The 27,000-nt window shown below is 32.1% G+C and overlaps 1 protein-coding gene across 4 annotated transcripts in view; it reads left to right on the top strand.

Annotated features, from left to right (window-relative positions):
• Positions 1-27,000, top strand: part of Senp6 (SUMO specific peptidase 6) — a 114,419-nt gene that overhangs the window by 15,686 nt on the left and 71,733 nt on the right. The window contains exons 2-6 of one of the 4 annotated variants that reach the window (XM_027928276.2): positions 4,917-5,010; positions 7,338-7,398; positions 18,430-18,575; positions 19,399-19,503; positions 23,887-23,907. In XM_027928276.2, coding sequence (XP_027784077.1) covers positions 4,917-5,010; positions 7,338-7,398; positions 18,430-18,575; positions 19,399-19,503; positions 23,887-23,907 — 427 coding nt within the window. Of the gene's footprint in view, positions 1-4,916; positions 5,011-7,337; positions 7,399-18,429; positions 18,576-19,398; positions 19,504-23,886; positions 23,908-27,000 lie in introns of those variants that run through there. The other 3 variants (XM_071613249.1, XM_071613250.1, XM_071613251.1) reach the window with 3 other exon arrangements.

The raw sequence follows: 27,000 nt of genomic DNA, 5'->3' as shown, positions 1-27,000 counted from the left end.
CTCTAAGATACCATCTCACTCCAATAAGAATGGCAGCCATTATGAAGTCAAACAACAACGAGTGCTGGCGAGGATTTGAGGGGGGGCGGGTGGGGAAGGTACACTCATACATTGCTGGTGGGACTGCAAATTGGTGCAGCCAATTTGGAAAGCAGTATGGAGATTCCTTGGAAAGCTGGGAATGGAACCACCATTTGACCCAGCTATTCCCCTTCTCGGACTATACCCAAAAGACCTAAAAAGTGCATACTACAGGGACACAGCCACATCAATATTTATAGCAGCACAATTCACAATAGCTAGAATGTGCAACCAACCTAGATGCCCTTCAATAGATGAATGGATTAAAAAATGTGGCATTTATACACAATGGGATATTACTCAGCACTAAAAAATAACAAGATCATGGCATTTACAGGCAAATGGATGGCATTAGAACAGATTATGCTAAGTGAAGTTAGCCAATCCCAATTTGTTTTTTAATGTCTTCTCTGATATAAGGGGTGTGACTCAAAATGGGACAGGGAGGAAGAGCATGAGAAGAAGACTACCACTAAATAGGGAAGAGAGGTGGGAGGGAAAAAGAGGGAGAAGGGGAGTTGCATGGAAGATGGAAGGAGAACCTCATTGTTATACAGAATACATATATGATGTTGTAATGATAAAAAGAAAAAAAAAGTGTGTCACATTAGATTGGATAGAGAGAAAAGATGGGAGAGGAGAGGAGGAGTAGGGAGGATAGGAAGGGCAGCAGAATAGAATAGGCAATATGATTGATGTATGTACATTCCATGTATGTATTATAAGTCAAAATACATTCTGCTGTCATGTATGACTAAAAAAAAAAATTGAGATAGTCTTGCTAAGTTGCTTAGGGCCTCTTGAATGTGTAGAGGCTGGCCTTGAACTTGCAGTAAGTCCTCCTGTCTCAGCCCCCCAAATTTCTGGGATTACAGGCAAGCTGCTACTGTATAGATGGTACTTCAGTTTGATTTGTCTGATTTCTTTGGTGATTAACCTGGCATTATGAATTTTGGAGATGAAAACCAAGAGAGCTGAAGTATCATCTTCATCATATTGTATTAAAGGATATAAGTTAGGAATAAGACATATCAGTGTTGATGTTGACATTGATCATTTATTTTGGCTAATGTACTATTTATCAGGTTTCTCCGCTTTCAATTTTTTTCCCCTTTTGGTTGTCTTTTTTTTTTTTTTTTTAAAACAAGTTACCAAGTCCAGTCCATACTCATGGGAAGGAGAATTAAGTTCTCTCTTATAGGAAGGAATGTATGACTGCTATTTGAAATTTTCCTATGAAAAATTCTCTCTATTTATTTTAATTGTGGGATTATAATCCAATGCTGTTCTCATTTTTTACTAAAATTGTGCCAATTTTGCTAGACTTTTGGGGAGTTCTTTCAGGTTGGTTCCTCAACTCATCTGATGTTGCGTTGCAGCCCCCCACCCCCTTCCTTTTTTTTTTTTCTTTTTAAAGCACTTTCTTATATTCTGGCACTGTAAGATATACCAGTTTCAACTTGTATTTTTTCTGCCTCTCCCTTAAAATCAGGTATTTTCCCCATTAAGATCTCTGATTCCTTTATTGGAGAAAATGGTATATAAAATCCAAGATTGGATTGTGGGCATGCTTGTTGCTACTGGGGTATTGCTGCTTCTGGATCCTCTTATAGGACAAAGTCCTAGCCATTTATACTAATGTTATAACACATCTATATTTACATCTGACCATCTGTATGTATATACTAAATAAACATGAGTTCATATTGATATCTCTGACTCTAATTCAGCACTACAGAGATAGTTTAGCTTTCCATTCTTGCTTATTTGTGACTTCTTTTTCCAACAAGAAGAAATCTTGTTCTCTCATTATCTACTATTATTTATTTATATTTTTAACACAGTATATACGTAAAGAAGTTTCATATTAGGTCATGATAAGTTGTTTCCTCCTGTTTCATGGTATTTTTGGTTGTGAATTCATATTTGAAATTAATTTTTGAGACTTGCATTTATGTTTTATGTATTTTAAGAGAAAATTTGTTTGCTTATGTAAGTCACATTGAGTCTTCCCACTCCTTTAAGAAGAGTTTTTTTGGTAATAAAATTACAATTATGCCTACTTTTATTTCTGTTCTATTTTCTGTCTCATAAGTTTGCTTATTCCAGCTCTCTTAGATAAGTGGAATAATACAGTATTTGTCTTTTGTTTCTTGCCTGTTTGAGTAGTGTTTTCAAGTTTCATCTAAGTCGTAGCATATATCCAAATTTCATTCTTTCAGGAGCTGAATAATACTGCAGAGTGTGTATGTGTGTATACATACACCATATTTTGTTTATCTGTTCTCTTAGGAATAGACATTTGGATTGTTTGCACCTTTTCACTTATTATAAATGCTTCTGTGAAGGTTGGTGCACAAGTGAATCCATATTTTCAGTTATTTTTGAGTATATGCCCAGAAGTGGAATTGCTGGATTATGTAGCTGATTTACTTATTTTTTTCCCTGGTGGTACTGGATATTGAATCCAGGGCACCTTGCCACTGAGCTTTACCCCAGCACTTTTTTTTTTTTTTTTTTTTTTTTGAGACAGAGTCTCACCAAGTTGCTGAGTCCTGCCTCAACTTCCAGACTTACTGGGATTATAAGTGGCATCACTCCATCTTGCATGGGTGTTTAACTCTTTGAGAAACAGCCAGACTTTTTCCACAGTGACTGTACTATTTTACATTTCCACCAGCAATGCACTGGAGTTCCAGCTCACTACTTTACATTAAAATAATAATAATAATAATAATAATAATAGTAATAATAATAATAATAATAGCCATCCTAATGGGTGAGAAGTAATTTCCCATTATGGTTTTAATCTGCATTTCAATGATGGCTAATGATGTTTTCATGTGAGGTTTTACTAATTTTTGGAATTATTTTTTTAACCAGAACATTTTATTGCTTGACTAGTTGTTGAGATTCTCAACATGAACTGGATATTTCAGTAGCTGCCCTCACAGATTTAGGTGTTCTTTAATGGAGTCTCTGCCTTAATCTGTGGTATATGATTTTTAGGTGCCTCATTTGAATAGTAGTATTTTGTTCTTTTAGCCTTGACATACAGTTTTATTTTCTCTTGTGCCTAGTAGGGTAGCCATATTTACCACAGGTCAATTTCTGAAGGTGGTAGGCCTTAGAGCAACTGCAGTGGCAGTGTGGGTATCTTAATTGCTTTCCAGGTGATGACATTCCCTTCATTATCATCCTTTGCTTTTTGAAACAAAGGAGAGGCTATTTTAATTATGTATTTTGCTGGGCCATGTTGGTTGTGAAATTCTGGCCTCAAACCTTAATAATTATGTGCTTATGGTTAGGAATTCCCTAATGGTCTTAGTTCATTTGGGCTGCTATTAACAAAGTACTATAGACTTAAACTATATATATAAAGTTCTGAAGGTTGGAAAGTCAGATTAAGGTATCCAGATGCAGTATCTGATAAGGGCTTGCTTTCTTTATAGATGTGTTCTGACTGTTCTGTGGTTGAAGGGCAAACAAACTCTCTTATGTCTCTCTTTTTCTTTTTTTAATTTTTAGTTTTAAATGAACACAATACTTTTATTAATTTATTTTTATGTGGTGCTGAGGATGAACCCAGTGCCTCACATGTGCTTTACTCCAGCCCAGGCCTTCCTTTTAATACCATCACCTTGGGGTTGGGATTTCAACATCTGAACATTTATGCTATAACACTTACTGTGAGGTAGACACACAGATAATTTATTTGTCTTTAGTTCAACTCAGAACCCTAGAGTCAAGGATCAAACATTACAATTATTCTTTAGTGAATCCCTTTTTTCTCTTTTTTCCCCCCGGCTCACCTCGTTGGAGTGTTATCCTCCCGGTTTTCTGTTTTTTTAACCTTATGTGTCATTGTGCTAAAATTCTGAAATTAATCTCCTTAAAGCATAGGCTCTAGGACATCAGGCTTTTTTTTGTCATATGGCTCCAAGACATATGCCAGCTTTGGAACTTTATTTATCTTTCTGGATTCCTACTTTCTAGTTATTTATGACTTCAGGGGGGTTCAGCTATATGCTTACTTTTTTTTTTTTTTTTTAAACATACCGAGCATTTTTTGTATTCTGATTCGAAGTTTTTCTGGACATCGAATTAACCATCTTGCCAACACAGGAAACCTTGTTTTATTTTTCTTCTGTTAAAAGCAGAGATGATGGAATTTAAGGAAAAGGCTAGAGGTTTGGATATAGTTCTCATGAGTAAAGCAAGCAAACTATTTTAAAATTAGTCATTAATTTCTAGAATTGGTGATCAAAGGAGACTTAGGGCTGATTTTATACATTTGTACATATTCATGTGCTTCTCCCCATTTTTATTATATCTTACTAATTTGAGCTTCTTTGTGTAGCAGATACATATAATAATTAGAAAAAAAGAACATTTTAATGTGTTTTCTCTTTGGAGAAAATAAGATGTTTACAAAAAATAGTTAAAAAAAAAAAAAAAAAAAAGAAGAAGATGGATTCCACCTCTTGGGTCCCCTTCTTCCTCTGGGAGAAGTCTTTTCTGCTGTCCTTTAATAAACTTCTAATTTCTACTCTGAAAAAAAAAAAAAAAAAAAAAAAAAAAAAAGAAGAAGAAAAAGGGCTCGGGATTTAGCTCAGTTGGTAGAGAGCTTGCCTTGCATGCACAAGGCCCTTGGATCAATCCCAGCACCACCAAAAAACAAACAAATAAAGAAACAAAAAACCACCACCACCAACAACAAAAAAAAAACCCACAAGAAATTTTAGAATAATCAAAGAGCTTGGGAAATGTTCAGATTTGTTTTGTATTGAATAGCTCTATTAATAAATACTTATTTCAGTTTGTTTTTATTTCAGCTTTGGCTAGATCAGAGTCTAAGAGAGATGGAGGTTTTAAAAATAATTGGAGCTTTGATCATGAAGAAGAAAGTGAAGGAGATACAGATAAAGAGTAAGGACTTTTTTCCCTCAGATATTTTATAAGAATGAAATTTCTCATTAGAAAATTAACATTCAATGGAAAGATTTTTAAGAGTATGGTGTTTACTTGAAACATTTAACTCAGTAACATTAAGGAAAGACAAAGCAATTCTTTATTGGTAAATAATTTTACTGTTACATTTGTCAGTCTTTTGAAATTCTTTTGAAATATAGAAATATGTGAATATAATATATGTAACCTCGTGATTAAAAACTGGTCATACAATAGAAGTTTTCAGATTAAGAAAATTATTCTTAAAGAATAGGTACTCTGGGCAGCAATTTGAAGAGCCACCATTTGTCATGAGTGAGCCCAGATTAAGAACCTTGAATTTTGTATGAAAGCTTTAAGTCCTAAAGTTTCTTTCTTTTCCCTTTGTGACCCTACCACTACCACATTCATTGTAGATCATATTTCACTTGAGAAAGTAGTGCCATTGTAAATGATAAGCACAGATATTTACCCAGGCAGAAGTTTAAGCAGAGTGTCCATTGGACTTTATTAGTGTACTTGGAATGAATGCTGTGTAAAGATTTTAAATTAAGCCAGGTGTGGTGGCGCATGCCTGTAATCCCAGCAGCTTGGGAGGCTGAGGTAAGATGATCATGAGTTCGAAGCCATCCTCAGCAATTTAGTGAGGCCCTAAGCAATTTAGGGAGACCCTGTCTCTAAATAAAATATTTTAAAAGGGGCTGGTGTTGTTGCTCAATGGTTAAGCAACCCTGGATTAGATCCCCAGTACCAAAATAAATACTTGTTTTAAATTTTAGTTTTATTAGTACTTTTAGCACATCATGAGATTTGTATTGCACATTTGATGCTGTTTTTATTTCTTGATTTTATTGCCCTTGTGTCCCACTGGTTAAAAGAAAGAAATTCTGGTATACATGAGTATACACACAAAGTTCTACCAAAACTATAAGTATTTTTTGGAAATCTTGATGCAAAAATTATGTTGGCTAAATATTGTAGGTGCTTTACTTCTATCTGGGAAATAGCTCTGTTCATTATTACCACTTATGTGCCTTCAAGTTATATTTGAAGAAGAGCTTTGAACTGGTAAGTTTCTTAAAGTCAGTTTTTTATGGTCTTTTTTTTTTTTTGTCTTCTGATTAATTTTCAATTTAAATTTTCTTCTTATAGACATTTAGTATTTACATAGTTTTGAGAAAATACAACTAAATTATGAAATTAAACTAAAGAGAAAGTATACTGCTTTTCAAACATTTTGGTTTTTAGAATTTAAAAAGTTAAATAAAATATAGCTGGGCATGGTGGTGCATACCTGTAATCCCAGTGACTGGGGAGGCTGAGGCAGGAGGATCTTAAGTTTGAAATCAGCCTTAGCAACTTGGTGACACACTGTCTCAAAATAAAAAAAAAAAAAAGGGCTGGGAATGTGGCTCAGTGGTTAAGCGCCACTGGGTTCAATCCCTGATTAACCTTTCCCCCAAAGTGAGGATATATATAAAGGTAATGAAGCAAAATATTTTTTTCACTCTTAGTTATAAGTAACAAGGATTTTTTTTTTTTTAATTATAAACAGTTTAGCAGAACAATTGTCTTCAAAAATGTATGTTAGATTTTCTTTGTTGGAAGATTTGCCATGGTTATGTGATTTAAAAAAATATTTTAAAGTGCTATGCTGTGCAGTTAATTTATGAATTGTACTCTGGTTCATCATGATCCTTGGGCTTCAGCTTTTTGATCATGTTACATATTGGTCTGATCTTTTAAAAATCTCAGGCCACTGATTCTCAGTGGAGGGTTGATATTTTCAGGAGTGGTGAAATCATAAATATTTCACTGTGGCAGAAGCATTGAAATTAATTTTTTTTCATTAGCTGATTTTTTTTCCTTTGACAGTGTTTCTTCCTCTGCATTTTGTTTCTCTGTTCTTATTCCCTAAATGTCAATCCAAGAGAGAAAGGAAAAATGAATGAGAATATATAAAATTCATTGTTTAAAAAAACCACAAGATTTTCTGTTCATTTATAGTAGGAATCAATAATTCGTGACCTATAGTTTCAATCTTGCCCGCTACCTGATTTTGTTAATAATTTTATTGGTACACAGCTACATATGTAGTTTATGACTTATTTTCATACTACAGTGGCAAAGATGAGTAGTTGTTACAGAGACTATATAGTCTGCAGAGCCTAAAATATTTTACTATTTACAAAAAAAGTTTTATGATTCTCTGGATTAGGAGAACATAAAGAATAAACCTTTTAATTTAATTTAATGTTTGGATTATAATTGTTACTTAAAGTTTTTCCCCCTTATTTTCTGTGTAGTCGGGCAAATCTACTCAGTGTAGAAGAAGATGAGGATTCTGAAACCTCAAAAGGAAAAAAGGCAAGTGTTGCTTTTAAATTTCTTTTCTTTTAGGTTATATACTAAAAGCTGTTACTTTAATTAAAAGACTTATTTGTTTGGTGAACTTCAAAATCCCCACTTCCCACCCCAGAGGCAAATAGGTATTCTTAGTTTCTTGTTTATTCCTATGGAAATGTGCATTAGTCGGCTTTTTATTACAATAACAAAATATCTGAGATAATCAAGTTAATAAGCAAAAAGGTTATTCATGATTTTGGAGGTTTTATACCATGATTGCTTGGCCTTGTTGCTTTGGGCCTGTGACTGCATAGTACATTGTAGCAGGAATGGATAGTAATGGAAACGGTTTTCCTCATGACAGCTGGAAAACAGTAAGAGAGAAAGAGGGGAGCCAGGATTCCATGTATCTTTCAAGGACTTACCCCCATGACCTAACTTCCTTCCATTAGGCCCCATCTCTAAAATAGTTCACCATCTTCCAATACCACCACAGGCTGTGTCTAAGCCTTTAACACATGGGCCTTTGGGGAACACTTATCCAAGCAATAGCAAAATATGTTACGCATTATAAAGATGTATATTCCTACTCTATTCTATACAGTTGTATATTCTATACAGATGAGGAAATATTGTACGTAGTTTTTCTGATCTTGCTTTAATTTAATCTGGAGACTATCCATGAGAGTTCATAAAAAGCACCCTCATTCTCTTCCATGGGTACATAGTATTCAATTGTATGGGGTACCTTATTAACACACATTATCACACATATCATCACACTTATTACAAGCTTAAATTTTTTATTTCTTAAGATAATGTTGAGTAAATTAGCCTTCTATATGGGTTATTTTACGTACATGCAAGCACATCTGTAGGATACAGCTCTTGTAAGTAGAGCTGTTGTTATCAGAGCAGGTGTGTAATGTGTGTGGGTGTGGGTGTGGGTGTGGTGTTGTGTTCTTCCCCCACCCGGCTTTTTTCTTTCTTTCTTCTTTTGTTTCATTTTGTTATATGCTGCTGGGGATTGATCCAAGGACTTGCTTTTAGTAAGTGCTCTGCCATTGAGCTACATCCCAGCTCAGGACAGGTTTATTTCTAATTTTGACATACCTCATTACACTTAGGTGGCAGTGTCTAAAAGCATCTGTTTCCCCATACTTCTCTCACAATGTTATCAACCTTTTAACCTTTGCCAATAGAAAATAGCATCTTAATTTGCATTTCTTTTATTGTGAAAGAAGTTGAACACTTTTTCATTTAAGTAATCCATTTTTATTTCTTTATTAGGTAATTGTCAGTTAATATCCTTTGCCTTTTTTTTAATTTGGTCTTTAGAATATTATTAAGAATTTTGGGGGCTAGGGCTGGGGCTCAGTGGTAGAGCACTTGCCTAGCATGAGTGAGGCACTGGGTTCAATCCTTAGCACCACATAAAAATTAATCAACAAAATAAAGGCATTGTGTTCATCTACAACTAAAAATTTAAAAAAAGAATTTTGTTTATAGAGACTAAGATATTATTTCCATATTTCAGCTTCTCTCAAATTTAACGCATCTTTAGCAGCATGGGCTAGTTTAATAATTTTTTTTTTTTTCAGAATACTACATACAATAATGGTGCATTTTACAGTGGTTTCTTAGGTTTCGTGAAATACAGTGTTTTGGAGAAATTCATCTATTGATGTGATATCAGTTTTTAATATATTCAGACCTTGCTTAATGACACATTCTGAGAACTGCAGTCATTAAGCAGTTTATTCATGTGAACATTATGGAGCATGCTTAAACACAAACCTAGGTGGTATAGGAATCAGTTTGGCCTCAATGCTGTCAAGAGACACAGTAAACAGGAGATGTATGAGATTACTGCCAGTGTAACAGAGTATACAGTAAACTTCAGGAGTGCACTGTAAAGTAATGATAAAAAATATAGTAAACATATAAGCCAATAACAGTTGTTTATTGTGAAGCATTGTATACTGTACATAATTGTATATGCTATGCTTTCACCTCAACTGTCAGTGTAGTTGGTTTATTTACATCATTATCATCATAAACATTACCTCAGCTGTGCTATTATTAAAAGATAGGGAATTTTTTAACTCTTTTATAATCTTAAGAGAACACCACCATATATGCAATCTATCATTGACGAGAATGTTATTATGCAGCATATAGCTGTATTTTAACCAGTTTCTCTGCCACACTTTTGTTTGTCTTTGCTTAATAGCAGTTACTGCTTTGGAGAAAATGTATTTTCTTGTATCATCAAATTTATCAGTCATTTTTATTTTATGCATTTTTTGATTAGTGTTTTGATTCCTAATGATGTTGATTTACTTATTTGCCTTGTCCCATTAGAAATATAAAATATTTTCACATTAATAATAGCAACATAATTACTAAAAGAACGACTTAAGAATAATTTTATTTTGTATTTGCTGGCATACCAGGTGTATCCAACTGGAAGTATATGGTTAAATTTCTATTTTTAAGTCATTTGAAATAAGTTATTTATTATTGGTTTTAATTCTGTCAATAGAAAGTTTTGTTTATTATTTTTAAAGAATTGCTTTTTATTTTGATATTCATTTATTTTATAATTGTGTAAAAAATTTTACATGGTTCCAGTGTCACATTTACAAAAGAAATTATATTCCAAGATGTGTAGCTTTGTCTTAATTCCCTATATCCTTTTCTGTTTTCTATAGTAAATCTGTTTTAAAAATTACATGATTTAACCTTCTATTATTATTTTTATCTACCATCAATATTATTTTAAATATAAACATATATTACCTTTGGAGAACAATCCCCTTGGGTTTGGCTCCTTGATACTTTTCCATAATAGTATATTCTGTAGTTCACAGTAACAAAGATCTTTTATCATTTATTTTATTGCTATAATACTAATACTACTATAGGTAGTTAGTCCCATATTAATAAAAAGAAATATTCCCCAGACTTTTTTTTGCTATTAAATACAGGGCTTTAATAAAGACTTGTACATACATATATATATTAGTATCCATGTGATGTATTTATGGGGTAGATTCCTAGAATTGCAGTTTATATTTCAGAGGGTAAAGTCACATGCAGTTTTTTTTTGGCCGTGCTGGGGATTGAACTCAGAGCCTTGTGAATGCAAGGCAAGCACTCTAACAACTAACTTACATCCCCAGCCCTTCACATGTAGTTTTGATAGCTGTTGCCAATTTTTTTTTGTTCACAGGAGTTAACATTTGATGTCCTCATTAGCATTGTATGAGAGTTCCCATATCCCATAGCCTTGCGGAGTATATGTTCAAACTTTTTGTCAATTTAACCTAATGCCCTCTTCATATTTCCTGTACTTAGAGTTTAATAGTATGTTAGGAACTTTTAAATTTACTGTTTTCCAGAGTGGGGGATATAACTCAATGGTGGATTGCTTGCCTAGCATATGCAATGTCCAGGATTTACTCCTCAGCTCGACAAAAAAATATTTACACTGAAAACTATCAGGTTTTGCATATGGTAGGTTTTCTAAATTTTATTTGAACAACTAAATTCCCTAAAATGTAGACAAAAAAATAATAATAAAAATAAAAAAAGAAATAAATTTGTAGGGAAAAGTAAAAGTTGTTTTCTATCACTGTGTTTATAGAGCTTAGTCTTTTTACACCCCTCTGCCGCCTGCCCGAGTACTGGGAATTGAACCCAGGGTGCTCTACCACTGAGCTATTTATACCCAGACCTTTTTATTTTTTATTTTGGGACAAGGTTGCTAAGTTGTCCAGTCTGGGCTTGAACTTGTTATTCTCCTGCCTCAGTCTCTTCCATAGCTGGAATTAGGGGTGTGTGCCACTACTTCTAGCCATGTATTTATTTCCTGGCTTACAAATTTCTCATCATTTTTTTGAAAATGTATACAGTATGCTTCATTGCAAGTTTTTAGGAATTTTTAATATTGATATTTCAAAGTAAAACCTATCATGTGAATATGTCTAGTGATAATTCTGATTTGATACTGAGTATCATCTGTTATAAAAATTCATGTAACAGCCAGCATAGTGGTGCATACCTATAATCCTAATTATGCTATTGTACATTAATAATAATATGCATTCACTGAAATATTAAGTAAAATTAATATAAAGGAGAGTTCCTGTCACTGAAAGATTATAAGTTGTTTTCTAATAACTGAATTGAGTCATAATTATATTTAAGCCAGAAATACTATAGATTTATAATTATTAAGCCGATTAGCTGAAATAATATTGGAAAATATCTTTTAAATTGATGGGACTGTACTTTTTTTATTTATGTAGTTGGTGTGCCCATGAATCAATATTACCAAAACAGAACTTCTAGAGCAATTTGGGGGACGGGGTTTGTTCTGTTTATCTCCCCGCTTTTTTATGTGGTGCTGGGAATTAAACCCATGGCCTTATGCATACGAGGCAAGCATGCTACCAACTGAGCTATAACCCTAACCCTCCATTTTTTTTAATTGGTGTATTATAGTTGTACATAATGGAGGTAGAGCAATTTTTAAACAAACTTCTTAGATATAAATTCTATTCATGTAGTAAATAGTTGAATATAGAAAGAAGTTTGATACAGCGTGTCAGTTTTTTCCTTTTGAATTAAGTGCCCAAAATGACAGAAATGGAACATTTAAAACAAAAATAAATTTTGACCTCATATACTACAGTGGTTTCATTAATATTATATTATAGCTTGAGTATGTAGTAGGTTATTTCATCTAGGTTTGTGGAAGTAAACTCTATGATGATTACACAGTGACAAAATTGCCTGCTTATAGCCACCATTAAACCATACATCACTGTAAATTGAAATAGCTGTGGGATGGTGGAACAAAGATTGAAGCCCTTGTACTTGGCTCCAGTGCACAGGCTTTTCTCACTGTACTCTTGAGTCTCCCTGTGGTAGATTTTTGAACAAAAGAGAAGTGTGAAATATCAGCCTTTTAAAAAAAATTTATATATGACAGCAGAGAATGTATTACAAATTCTTATTATATATAAATAATTTTGTTTTTCTAAAACAAAAATAATTTGTCATCTAGTTATTGAAATAATAGGCTTTCTGAATTTTAGGGAATGATTTCATTAGGATTTGAGTGGCTAATAATTAAATTTGTTACTTCTAGTCGCCACCCCACCCCTTTTTTAGGAAAACCCAATACTCTAAGAAATTATTAATTCTTATTAATACTTATTAATTTCACCTTTTTTGGGGGAGTAATCTGGGGAGTGAACCCAGGAACCACTTGCATGTTAGGAAGTGCTCTACCACTGAGCTACATCGCCAGTTTGAGGATACAGTCCTTACTATGGTTTGGTCAATACTTCCTGTAAGATATTTTATATTTTGTGGGTTTTGTATTTTATTTAAAATATTGATATTGCATGTTTAGTTCATTTAGCTTATGCATAATGTCTACATAAAATTATTTAACGAGGCCAGTTACATTGTCCCACCATTCTTATATCTGTAAAGGTCTATTGTCATTTTTTCACTTCATTTATATTTCATTTATGTATTTATTAAATGTAAATATGCATCTTCTCAATAATTGTTTCACTTCAGAATTCTAAGATAAATACAGTGTTGGTTTTGAGTTGAATATGTTACCTGGTTGTGATAAGACACAGCAGATTTCAGTCTTTTTTAAAAACATTTTTTATACCATGTTGTCTTTGAATCCTTTTCCTTTGATTTTCCCCTTGAGCAATATTTTTCTGAATATAGTCAGTAAATGCAAATTTTCATAACTGTTGCTTTTCCATTTTGCAATAACCCAATAAAAATCCTACTTTGGCCTAATATATCCAGTTTCTAACTCATCCTTCGAAGACCTTTCATAAAAGTGTTCTTAAAACAAGGAAAGAACCAACATCCTGCCATTATTTTACTTACTAAAAGAGAGTTCACATACCCTAGTATTTCAAATTATTTCTTGCAGAATTTTTTTTTAGATCCTAATACAGTAGAGAATTATATCTTTTGTAAAGTAGAAAAAGGAACTATTGTGAAAAGGGAAATGGGAAAGAGCTATTATATTAGTACCTTTCTCAAGATAATTTTAAAAGTAATTCAGTTTTAAGGAAATATAAAACTATAGATTGAGATTTAGAAATTGATTTCCTTAAAACTGTCCATAACTGTTTATCCTTTAGAAAGTTGTTGTGTATTGGGGCTGAGGCTTTAGCTCAGCAGTAGCACACTTGGCTGGCATGTGCGAGGCACTGGGTTCAATTCTCAGTACCACATGTAAATAAAAAATAAAGGTTCATCAATAACTAATATATATATGTGTGTGTGTGTGTGTGTGTGTGTGTATATATATATATTTTATATATAAAATAAAGTTTAAAAAGTTGTTGTGTATCCCAGGAGTTTACATATCCTAAGATTTTGAATGGCTTGTGGTAATAAGAAGGTCTGTATGGATCCTTACTTTAAACCAATTTCTATTTCTATTGGAAAAAGTTTGTAATTCTGATGGAATTAGGAAAGACCTTTTATTTTTGTTCATAGTGTCTTGATATGCTTTTTTTTTTTTTTTAAACAGAATAATCTCTTTGCCTTTTGGCTTTGGTCTTGAATAGTTTCACTGGTCCTCTATAAAAAGACTTATGTCTTGAATTTGAGCTATTATCTCCACGGATATTGCCTTTCTACATTATTCTTTTGGGGATTCTTAGTAGACAGCAGACTATTGTTTTTTTCATATTCTTTATCCTGTGTTTTAAGTTTAATAGAAAAAAAAGATAATAAACAAGAAGAACATAACTTTCATATTCTAGGTAATGTTCTTGGTTCTTTTTTCCAAATCACTCATTCTTATCTTCAGCTGTCTCTAATCTGCTGTTTAATCTGCCCTTTGATTTCTTTTATTTTCTTTATTCCCCCCACCCCCAACTACTGAGGACTGAATCTAGAGCTATAGCCCCAGACCTTTTTTCTTTTTTAATTTTGAGACGGGGTCCCTAAGTTGCCAAGGCTGGCCTTGATTTTGCAATCTTCCTATCTCAGCCTTTCTTTTTTTACATTTCAATGACATTTATCATTTGTAGAACTTCTGTTGGTTCTTTTTCAAAATCACGTGTTTTTTTTTCTCTTGGTATTTAGTGCTTTCTTTACTGTTTTAAGTTTTTGTTTGTTTGTTTTGTTTTTTAAAACCTTTTTTTTTTTTTTTTTTTTTAGTTGTAGTTGGACACAGTATCTTTATTTTTATGTGGTGCTGAGGATCAAACCTAGTGCCTCAACATGTGTGAGGAGGGCGCTCTACCAATGAGCTACAGCCCCAGCCCCAGCCCCAGCCTAAGTTTTTTTTTTTTTTTTTTAAGTTGTTGATAGACTTTTTTAAAAATATATTTATATGTGGTGCTGAGAATCAAACCCAGTGCCTCACACATGCAGGCAAGTGCAGGCAAGTGCGTTACCACTGAGCCACAGTCCCAGCCCTATTTTTATTTCAGTTTTGGGATTTAAATGTTTTTAAACATTTTTTTTTTAAAGAGAGAGTGAGAAAGAGTGAGAGAGAGGGAGAGAGAGAGAGAATTTTAATATTTATTTTTTTAGTATTTGACAGACACAACATCTTTATGTGGTGCTGAGGATCGAACCCAGGCCGCATGCATGCCAGGCAAGCGCGCTACCGCTTGAGCCACATCCCCAGCCCCTGTTTTTAAACATTTTTAATGCCAGTAATCTTTTAATATCTTTTAGGGCTCTCTTATTGATCTGAAATTATTATGTGTTAAATTTCCTGAGCATCTGTTCTCTCCTAAAATTAACTATGTGATGATTTTTTGCACTTTTAGTAATTTCAATGAAATATTTATTCATACAGTAAATTTATTTTTTATTTTTTTTATTGTTTTGATACCAGGGATTTAACTCCGGGGCACTCGACCACTGAGCCATATCCCCAGCCCTGTTTTATATTTTATTTAGAGACAGGGTTTCACTTTTGTTGAGGCTGGCTTTGAACTCACGATCCTCCTGCCTGAGCCTCCCTAGCTGCTGGGATTTCAGGCGTGCAGGGATTACAAGTGTGCACCACTACACCTGGCTAGTAAATACATTTTGAACACAATGTTCTTGGTGCTAGCAAATAGATAAGTTTATTTTTCTTGTGGAACTTATTTTCTAGTGATTGGTTATGCATTAGTTACATAATGATTGATGTTATTATTTAGGGATTGGCAAATGGAAGGTTTATGAGTTGAATATGGCCTGCAAATTTTGTTCCTTAAGCTAGAGTGGTTTTTACATTTTTAAATGCTTTAAAAAAATCAAAGGATACTATTTCACAACAAGTAAATATATAAAATTGAAATTGGTGTCCATAAAGTAAAATTTTACTGGAAAACAACCATACTCATTTATATATTGTATTAACTACTTTTTATATTATAACAAAAGATTTGAATATTTGGACAGATTTTATATAAAATATCAGATTCTAAGTCTGTTGACAACTATCCACTTTTATAGAGTTTTGTGACATTTTATATGAAACTATGTAATTCATATAATGCATGGCACTAGCATTATATCTTCCCTAATGGCTACATTTTGTTAACATTATTAAATGTAGTTATTTAATAGTTTTTCTTTGTTAATGTGTAACTGACCTCAGTGAGGCCTGTGTTTTAGTTGGCTTTCTAGAAATGTGATTGTTTTGTGCTAATCCATCTGTTTTATAGCGCTCTTGCTTTTTTTTTTTTTTTTTCCCTTTTTGCTTTTGCATTACCGGGGATTGAACCCAGGGGTGCTCTACCACTGAGTACATCACCATCCCTTTTAATTTTTTATTTTGAGATGAGGCCTCGTGAAGTTGCTGAGGCTGGCTTTCAGCTTGTGATCCTCTGCCTCAGCCCAAGCTGCTGGGATTACAGTTGTGCGCCATTGTGCCTGGCTTTTAATTTTTATTTTGAGACAAGGTCTTGCTAAATTGCTCAGGCTGGCCTAGTTTGTGATCCTCTTGATTCAGCCACTTTAGTAGCTAAGATTATAGGCAAATGCTACCACATTTGGCTGAATGTATCATTTTGATTTTGTTAATAGTTATGCTCTAATTTGTAAGATAATCAGCCATAAATGGCTCCATTTTACTTCTTTATGTCTTATTTTCTCACCAATAATCTGAGGTAGCTTACCAAATTAAGAGTTCAAATAAAGTGATGGAAAATAAAAACTTTTAGGAAAAGTTAAATGTGGCAGGTATCTAAAATAGTTTATGTGTAGTGTTTTAATTCAGCAATTATCTCTTGAGTTTTTGTGCAGTTAGAATTATGTGATAAGACAGGCTTTACAAATTTACATTCTGTGATTCTATTTTAAAGTGATTTCTTTTTCTTGGTGCTCTATTCCAAGTATGACAGATGGTAGGAAACTTTTTTCTAAGGGAATTTGACAATACAATAAAAGATCTTTTTTTTTTTTTAAATGAGATACATAGTTATCCGACAAAGCTAAAATTACTGGTTGTTTTCTTGTTAACTAAAATTACATAACCTATAAGCACTGTATAGGCAACAAAATTGGAAAAGGAAGAATTTTTAAGATCCTTTGCTTATGATGGTGGAGTTTGTGTTGTCTATAGCTGTCCTTTAGCTAGGGCTTTTTATGAGAGATACTTCTTGAGGTACTGTGGGTTTCTATATAAATACTTAGGGGAAAATCAAGATACTATCTTATGTTTTCTTTTTTTAATTTTTTATTGATTTTATTTCTTTTAAAATACACGACAGCAGTGGAATGCATTACAATTCTTATTACATATATAGAGCACAATTTTTCATATATCTGTATATAAAGTATGTTCACGCCAATTCATGCCTCTATACATGTACTTTGGTTTTTTTTCTTTGCATTACAATTCTTAATACACATATATACCACAGTTTTTCATATCTCTGTTTGTATATACAGTATGTTGACACCCAATTCAAGTCTTCATACATGTACTTTGTATAATGATGTCCATCACATTCTGCCACTATCTTATGTTTTCTTGAAGAAATGTAAAAAAGAAAATAAAAGATTGTTTCAAAAATGAAATTAAGTCAGTGCGGTAGCACACACCTGTAATCCCAGCATCTCAAGAGGCTGAGACAAGAGGATTGCAAGTTCAAAGATGGCCCAAGTAACTTAGTGAGACCCTCTCTCAAAATAAAAAATAAAAAGGGTTGGAGATGTGGCTCAGGGCCTCTTGAGTTCAAGCCATGGCACCAAAAAAAAAGAAAAATTAAACTGCTTGGTATGGTGGCACTCACCTCTAAGTCCCAGCTATTCAGGAGGCTCAGGCTAGCATGGGTAACATAGAAGAGATCCTGTCTTAAAAAATAACAACAAATGAAATTAAAGTGCATAAGAATGATTCAGAATGTTATTTTGGGAAAATTATCACTAAGAATTTAGGACCTTTTAGCCATAAATTGTTGGAAAACAGCTTTTAAGTGTCTTGTAAAATGACTATAACCAAGGTTGGTGTCTTCAATGAGAGCTTAAGGAAGGCCATTATGTTATACTGATCTCCCCAAGGTGATTATAATATGTTTATGCTAACATTTGCATCCATGAAGGTATAAAGACATTATCTAAATTTCTGTGTTAAGCAAAAATCCTTACAGAAAAGCCTAAGTTAAATTGACTATTGATTGCCACATTTGGCAGTACTGTCCTTTGGATAGCAACAAGACTTGTTAAGCATAGGAATTATTTTATCTTTTTCTCTCTGGAGAAAGCTATTCTAAGATCCACTATCCTCATTTTTTTCAACTATCTTTGGAGAGATTTACAGAAGAGAAAATATACTCCCCTTTCCTAAAAATATGCACTGTTTTTAGGGGAAAGTACTGTAATTGAATTACTCTAAGGTTTATGCTACTGCTGTTGCCATCTCCCTATCCCCAATAACATTTTTACTTATTTTTTTTAACAAATTTTTTAAAATATTTATTGATAAATTTTATTTTTATTAACTCTTTATGTTTATTAACTCTTTAATATTTATGGATCTTTTTACAGTTAAATCGACCATCTGAAACTGTTGCTGCTAGTTCTGATGATTTCATCTTGAAGACATATGTAAGACGAAATAAGACTGAAAGTTTTAAAACTTTGAAAGGCAACCCAATTGGACTTAACATGTTGAACAACAATAAGAAATTGAGGTATAAGCACCTCACCCCAGTACCCTACATAAAACATAAAGGGTTTAACACCAAAAGATAACTATCTTTTAACTATAAAACTACCCTGTACCTTTTCTTTTGAATTTGTCAGTAGGTCAAGATATACGATGGTCTTAATGTGTAGATTCTTTGCTTTGAATCTCGGGGGTAGGGTTGATTGCAGTGATTTCTTGATTCTGAATAGAACACTGCAAAAAACATTTCAATAGGCAGTCATCTGATGTGTTTATTTTGATTTAGTTAGTGGAATTTCAGTGATAATATTAGAAATAGAAGGCATTGTAAGGTGGGATGATCATAATGTCTTTTAAGATATTCTAATTAAGATTGTCTCAACAAGGGAATTTTTTTTCTCTTATAGATTTCTTATTCCTCTTCCAGATATAACCCAACTTTCATAGCACTTATAGTGAACCACTGTTACTGATTAGGATTGGACTATCAGTAACAAACCATAAGTGGGGTTAAAAAATTGCTCTCCTCTATCACTTTATAAATAGCTGAGATCCATAAAGGTGAAGTAACTTTCAACTTAGTGGCAGAATCAGAAATAAAATTTAGGATTCTGGATTTCCGTTCTAGTGTTCTATTTGTTATTTTTCCCCTGAAACTGTATGGGAAACATTAAAAAAAAAAAAAAACTTCCAAGGGACAATTTTGTACAGTTAATTGAGCTTATCTATAAATTTTTTAAATGGTAAAGATTTTATTGTGTATACTTAGATTTTAGAAGAATTTATTTTGTCATTGTGTATGTAATTTTTCTCTTGTTTAGATTATTTTTGTTTCTTAAATTTTGCAGTGAAAATACACAAAATGCATCATTATGTTCTGGAACTGTAGTTCATGGTAGACGTTTTCATCATGCTCATGCACAGATACCAGTAGTAAAAACAGCAGCCCAAAGGTAAGGATTCTAATTCTATTTATCTTTAACAGGAGTTGTTTTTTTGTTAAACAAACTTTTTTTTTTCCTTTGTGGAGAGAAAAAGAGGTAGATCTCTGAAATAATTTATGACCTGAAATTTTCTTATTTTATTTCTGTTTTTGAAATAATCACATTTTATAAATAGAGAATTTTAAAATACAAGTCACTGTATTGCATTACAATTCAATATCTAAGAGATATTTAAATTAAACTGATTTATGATATTGACCATACAGTGTTTGACTAATAAATGCTCAGTTTTTGGTAGTTGAGCTCTGGAGAGTAAAACTATAGCTATTACTTTATTTGCTTTGTAAGGTTTCATAGTAATAAAACAAATTATGCTATTTTTTAAATGTTTGAGATAATCTTGATTTTAATAGATTTAGGAGTTCTCATTGATCTTGAAAGTCCGGCTTCAACATTGAAATAATGAAAGCAATAGTTGAGGAAAGCCTGGTATGCTTTTGAGGTTTTTCAGAATGATTTTTGAAATGTTAACATCCCTTTCATTTGATTCTAGCGGTTAAATAGTGTACTGCATTACATTATAAGTAGTCTTTTATAGCTGATAAAATTTAAAGACACATTTTAAATGCTATTTTTTGTTTTTAAAAATGAAATTCTAGGCTGGTACTCATTTAAAAAATGTGTCTGGACCCTTAGGATTCCTTCTTATATATATTCCATGTTTATATAGATTTAAAAACCTTAAATCTCTCATAATTTTTTTTACTTAAATGTGTTATCAGAGTATCACATAAGATACTTGATAAGTTCAATTAAGATAAATTAATGTACATACCAAAAATTGGCTTTCCCTAATGCAAAGTACACAAACTCTTTACCTACATGTGGGACAAACATGAAAATGTGATAAAAGAGTAATTGTGGCAAGGGAAGAAGAGGAAACACATGCCCACACACTGATCACACTAATAGAAACTGTTATTGATTAAAAAACTATATTCTTGATATTATGAAAATCTGGTCTAAGTGGAATTACTAATTTAAAATTTATTTTATTTTTTATAGTGCTGAGGATTGAACCCAGGGCCTTGTACATGCAAGGCAAGCACTACCAACTGAGTATATCCCAGCCCTAATTTAAAATTTATAATCACATTGATTATATTTTACAGCTTAAAATATTAAATTATTATTGCTTTTGAAGTTATCAGTTTGGTATTATTTACACCATGACCTATTCTCCTTCCTTTATGTCCTCATTGGAATGTTTGAAAGATGATTATAGTCTGGAAATTGGGTTGTGTTTCATTTTATTCTTTTTTTAATATTTATTTTTTTGTTGTAGGTGGACATAATATCTTTATTTCATTTTTATGTGGTGCTGAGGATAGAATCCAGCACCTCATGTGCTCACTAGGCAAGCACTCTACTACTGAGCCACCACCCAAGTCCCTTATTCTTAATCTTTTTTTTTTTTTTTTAACTTTATTTTTGGGGTTTGAGGGTACCAGGGATTAACCTCAGGGGCACTTGATACTGAGCCACATCTCTAGCCCTATTTTGTATTTTATTTAGAGACAGGACTGAGTTGCTTAGTGCCTCACTTTTGCTGAGGCTGACTCTGAACTCGTGATCCTTCTGCCTCAGCCTCTCAAGCCACTGAGTTATGGGGGTGCTCCACTATGCCTGGCTTAACTTTATTTTTTTTATGTGATGCTGAGGATTGAACCCAGTGATTCATGTGCTAGGCAAGTGCTCTACCATTGAGCCACATCCCCAGCCCCCATTTTATTCTTAATTTTGACACCTATTCTACCTTGCATATGTATCATTCCTCATCTTTGTAAATCATTAGATTCATTTTATAAGAACTAGTGCTTAGTAATAAAATATTGTTCCTTCAAAAACAGCAACAACCTAAATTAATTTCAAAGAAACGATCAAAAGAAAACAATCCTGAGTGAAAATATTTGACAAGAGTGATTAGGAACAGTAAAGAAAACATTTAGAGTCAAGTAAGCAGAACAGATTCTACTTAATGTTTTTCTTTTATTTATTCTGTATAAGAATAAACATGTCTTATTCCAACTGCAGTGTGACTATCATTGAAAAGATTTTTGAGGTTCAAAGACAGTCATTAAGAATTTTTCCAATTTTCTTTAAGATGAATATTAAAAAAACACTAATTTTATGCAATAGACATAAGTAAGAAACATATTCAAAGATATGACCGAGTTCTTGCCCTTGAAGTTCAAATTTAATTAGAGCAAATGATAGAAAGACAAAGAAATGGTTACCTAAGTGCCTTAGTAGAGAAGTACAAAGTATTTGTAATAATATTATAAAGCACGGGAAAAGTCACGAAGGAGGAGGTATTACAGGTACTTTTGAGTATACCAGATAGAATCACATCTTCAAAGTGTGAAGAAAACTTTGCTTAAAATGATTGGCAACAAGCAGTTGGCACAATTATCAGGCCTCAAATGAGGGTAAACACAGGGTTTTAAAGATAGCTTCTCCTAAAATTTATTTTTTTCAGGTCTTAATTTGAATTTTCAAGAAATGCCCTTTTCAAGAAATGCTTGTAATTCACAGACAGATTGTTTTTCACACACACGCAAACACACACACATGCATATTTAAGATTTTTCTAGTGTAGGACTTTATAATAAACACATTAAAGCTTTTTAAAAAATGCCATGACTTGATTGTTAGACATCATAGTAGATTTATTTTTCCCAATAAGAAAAGTGAACATGCACATATACACACTTATACTCTCATGTCCATTTTTCTTAAATATGTATATGTGTGTATATATATATATATATTTTTTTGTTGTTGTTGTTGTTTTGTTTTGTTTTTTCCTCTTCCTAACTAACTTGGTTTATTGGGAAGAATCAAACCTAGGTTTCTTTTGTTTCTATTCTGTATTGTCTTCTTTCCTGTGTACAGGTGAGTTTAAAAAAAAGCAAAATGAGAGTACTAAGCTCTTCTCATTTCGGCTCAACAGTGTGAAGTTGGAGATGACTAGATTAGGTATTAATGCCTAACTTTTGGTTTTTATTTTGCTTTTCCTAGAAATATAACTCCATATGTAGGGTAAAACAGGCTGTATTTAAACTTATATATTTTGCTTCACTTATTTTAATAGGAATGTGATGAATTTGCCTCATTTTTTTGTCATTTGTCCAAAATAGTTTTATATGTTTTTTAAATAGCAGGGGTAAAATTTCAAATGTGTTATGTAAGTTTATGATTTTTTATTGTTGAAAAAGATTTTGTTTCTTTTGAGTGTGTTTGTATACAAATAAGTTACCATATATTTTCCCATAATTTTCTGGAATTAAATTATTTTATGTGCTCCACATGAATATAAGAGTTAGTGTGGGAATTTTGGGATTTTACAAACTGTGCTTTGCTTACAGTTAGTTTTTTATTTAGTTGTTTTCATAATAAAGATAAATAATTACAGGATGTCAATCTTGTATAGATTAATTTTTAAGTGAAGTTTCTTTTTTGAGCTTCTAGGAACTGTGGAGAAATGTGGAGTTTTTATACATAGTACTTATGATAAGAGGGCATGATTTTATTTTTTTAAATTTATTTTTATATTTATTTTTTAGTTTTAGGTGGACACAACATCTTTATTTTATTCTTTTTATGTGGTGCTGAGGATTGAACCAGTTCCTCACGCATGCCAGGGGAGCACGCTACCACTTGAGCCATATCCCAGCCCAGGGCATGATTTTAAATCCCAGACCTTTTTTTTTAAAAAAAGAAATTTTTTTAAATTAATTAATTTATTTAATTTAGTTGTAGTTGGACACAATACCTTTATTTATTTTCATGTGGTGCTAAGGATCGAACCCAGGGCCTTGCACATGCTAGGCGAGTGCTCTACCGCTGAGCCACAACCCCAACCCATAATCTCAGACTTTTTTATCATGTCTCAAATACTGTGCAGCCTCAATTTTTTTTCTTTCTCGAAAGCAAATATTCATACCTGATAATAGAATGACTAAAAATTTTGTAACTTTAAGGAAATGTTGCTATTCTTGGAAACTCTATAACTGTCCTAAAATTCTTAAAATAATGAGTATCTTCAAATGTTTGATAAAGTCCTTTCAATAATTTATTTTCATATTTGTGTATATCCATCTTTCTTGTTAAGAACATAAGAAGATTGTTTAAATTATTTTGGGTATTAACAAGAAATGAAAAATAGCTTGGATAACACTTACAACATAGTACTTAATATACATAAAATGCCTTTAAAACAAATTGATCACAATATAGTTTTGCCTTATTGACTGCAGTTAATGCAACTACAATGATAAATCAACAATGAGGTCTTGCCTCTTACATTTTTTTTCTTTTTCATGTTTTAAGCAATCCGGACCGAAAAGAAAGGTAAGCTTGATATTGTTGAAATTAGAGCATGGATATAGCAGTAAAATATCAGACTTTTAATATGCTTTGAAAAATATCCATTGAATTAGAGTTCATCATTAAAGTATATTATTAATTTTTTTTTTTTTTTTTTTTGTTATTCTGGGAACCAAACCTAGGGCCTCATGCATGCTAGGCAGGTGTTTTGCCACTGAGCTATATTCCCTGTCTTTAAAAAGTATTAATTTTAATAGAAGGAAACCTGTTTATAGTACAACATATTATTTGGCTTACATGGGTTCGGCATAATTTACAGTAACCATTTTTCCATGAATGGTTATTACATATATATGATGATGTGTCCTACTTTTCTTTAAAAATAGAATATTTCAGTACTTCGGTAGTAAAGTTGCTTTCAGTTTTATTATCAAATTCTTTCATGTTATAATTCAGTGATAATGATCCTGCTTTTATACTTTTCTATAGTAAACTAGGGACAACTTAAACTTGGAGTTAGAACCTCAAACAGCAAATGTTTTCTATTCTAATAAAAAAATTTGTAATAGAATTTTATGTTCAACTTTCTATCAGTATTTGTTTCCTTTGTAAGAACTGTGGTGGCCACATAGAGAAATATGAATAATATAAAGGACATGGGAAAACGTTTTCAAGAATACACATTTCTTTGAATAATGAAATGATCATAATCATTCTAAAGCAAGTGTCCCTAAAAGTAATTTCTCTCCCCTGTGATGAGAAAACTTTTTGTGTATGTGCATATCTTTTTCAAATGTTCATGAGATTCTCAAAAAAGTTTTTTGTGAACCCTGCCTTCGGACCTTCCAAACAGGTTAAAAGCCCTTATATTGAAGCAATACTTTTATATAATTGGTGAGTGTGAAAAGGAAAATTATATAATTTGATCTATAATTTCACCTGTATAATTAAAAAAAATATGTAGAGAAGGTAAAAAGAAATCTGGAATATTATATAAAATTTATTATATCTTTATGAACATTGAGTACCAGGAATACTTATTTTTTGTTTTGTTTTGTGTTGCTTGGGATCAAATCTAGGGCCTCATGCATCCTGGTTATAGCATTCTGTGACTGAGCACATCATCAGCCTGAATTTCTTTCTTTCTTTTTGTGGTATTTGTGATCAAAGCCAGGGCCTCACACTTGTTAGGCAAGTGCTTACCACTGACCTATATTCCCAGCCTGCTCAGAAATACAAATTTAATGATAATCCTTCCAGTAAAAAAGATTTAAACATAATTCTGAACTATTTTACACGTGTTGTGTGTTTTAAATGAATGGGCTATGAAAATATTTTATCACCTATTTCCTAGGAAAGAGACACTTTCCCATCAGTTTTTTCCTGTTTGAGTAAATTATTACTTCTAGATACAGGTGAATCCTTTGTATCTTTTAAATGTTTTACTCATAAGTGACTGCTTTTTTAGTAAGACCATTAATATTTTTGGTAAAATTGTTAGAGTTATACTTTAAATAGCTCTTCATACAATCACACATTTAGAACAGACATTTGTTTTGTCCAAATAAGTATTCTTCCCTTCATGCCATTGTAATTGAAATGCGGGTGCTGTTATATTATCAGAATAATAGAAAGATCTTAGGTTTTTTTTTTTTTTACAGTAGCCCTGTAGGGTTGATGCTAATTGTTTTCTACTGCTTTGACTTACACATAATTTTTGTAATGAGAGCTTCATTTCATGATATATTTTAGCAAATATTTAAATGCCTTTATGTGTCAGGCACTCTTCTTGGAGTTGACAAAAATCCCTACTCTCTTGTAGCTTACATTCTTATCAGTATAATGCTAGAATAGGAGTTAGAAGATCAACAAATAAGCAGTATAGCTGTAGGCTTATTAATTGCTATAAATGGTTAATTTTAAAGTTTTGTTGGGAATAAATGAGATAATTATTTAAAATTGATTTTATACACTGTAATAAATGGAAAATTTTTGAGTACTAATAATAATAGGTGTTAATTCTTTTAATCCTTTGTTGCTAAGATTACCTCTAAGGACTAAAGCTCTTGAAAACTAGATGTGAAGCAGAAACTGTTTATGAAAGTCCTTGTAACAAATATACCTCAGTGCTTTACATGGCAACTTATTTACTGTTAGGGTGAATTTAGTACATAATCCTTTGGATCCTTACATAAAATTATTTTGTTAAACAAAAGAATGTTTGCGTTATCAGATTTTGTTTTGTTAATTTTTTTTAGTTGTTGATAGACTGTTTTTTAAAAAATTTGTATGCGTTGCTGAGAATCGAACCCAGTGCCTCACACGTGCTAGGCAAGTGCTCTACCTCTGAGCTATAGCCCCAAGCCCAATCACTTTGTTAATTTTTTGTTCACATAGCCGTTTCCTCCCTTTTACGAATAGTAAGCCACATTTTTACCCCCTGATGTGTTAGGAATAATAGTTTTCTTAGCTTTATTCTTTACTACTTAAGGAACTATAAATCTCTGAAATAAATCAATATTCATAAGACAGTGGTTTATCTAATAAAAGTCAGGTAGTTGTAAAAGCTTAATCTCTCCCTGTTTTTTTCTACTTTTACTATTTGCTGGGCACATTGAGATATGTTATAATCTTAAAACTAAGATACAGTAAACAAATTAATTAACAGTATTAAGCTCCAGAGATTTAGCCTTTAAAGAAAAGAAAAAGAAATTGCTACCAGTTTTTCTACATTGTGGGTAACTTTGACAACTTGAATAAAACAAAGTTTTTTTCTGACTCTTGGCCATATGTATTGTGAATATAGTGTATGTGGTAGCACCAACAACTCAGAATATATAATCTGATATTTGAACTGTTTTATTTTGTTCCTTATATAAATAATCTGTTGACACATTATACAACTAAAGCGTACAGTGATTTTTAAATGTAGAATTTATTTTTAATATTTATATTTAGTGTATAAAGTGGGTCCATAACTATAGAGAATTTTGAAACAAAAGTACAAAGGTAAAGAGAATAAAACAATAAAAATAGGAAATACAGGAAGTGTTTACTTATAGGTTGTGTTTAAAAAGACAAGAGTAGTTAAGGTTTATATAATTTTTTTTTAAAAAA

This window comes from Marmota flaviventris, chromosome 6 (genome assembly GCF_047511675.1).
Source record: "Marmota flaviventris isolate mMarFla1 chromosome 6, mMarFla1.hap1, whole genome shotgun sequence".
NCBI classification, from domain to species: Eukaryota; Metazoa; Chordata; class Mammalia; order Rodentia; family Sciuridae; genus Marmota; species Marmota flaviventris.
Note: the sequence above shows the minus strand (reverse complement) of the source record. Positions and strands in the feature narration are given on the sequence as shown.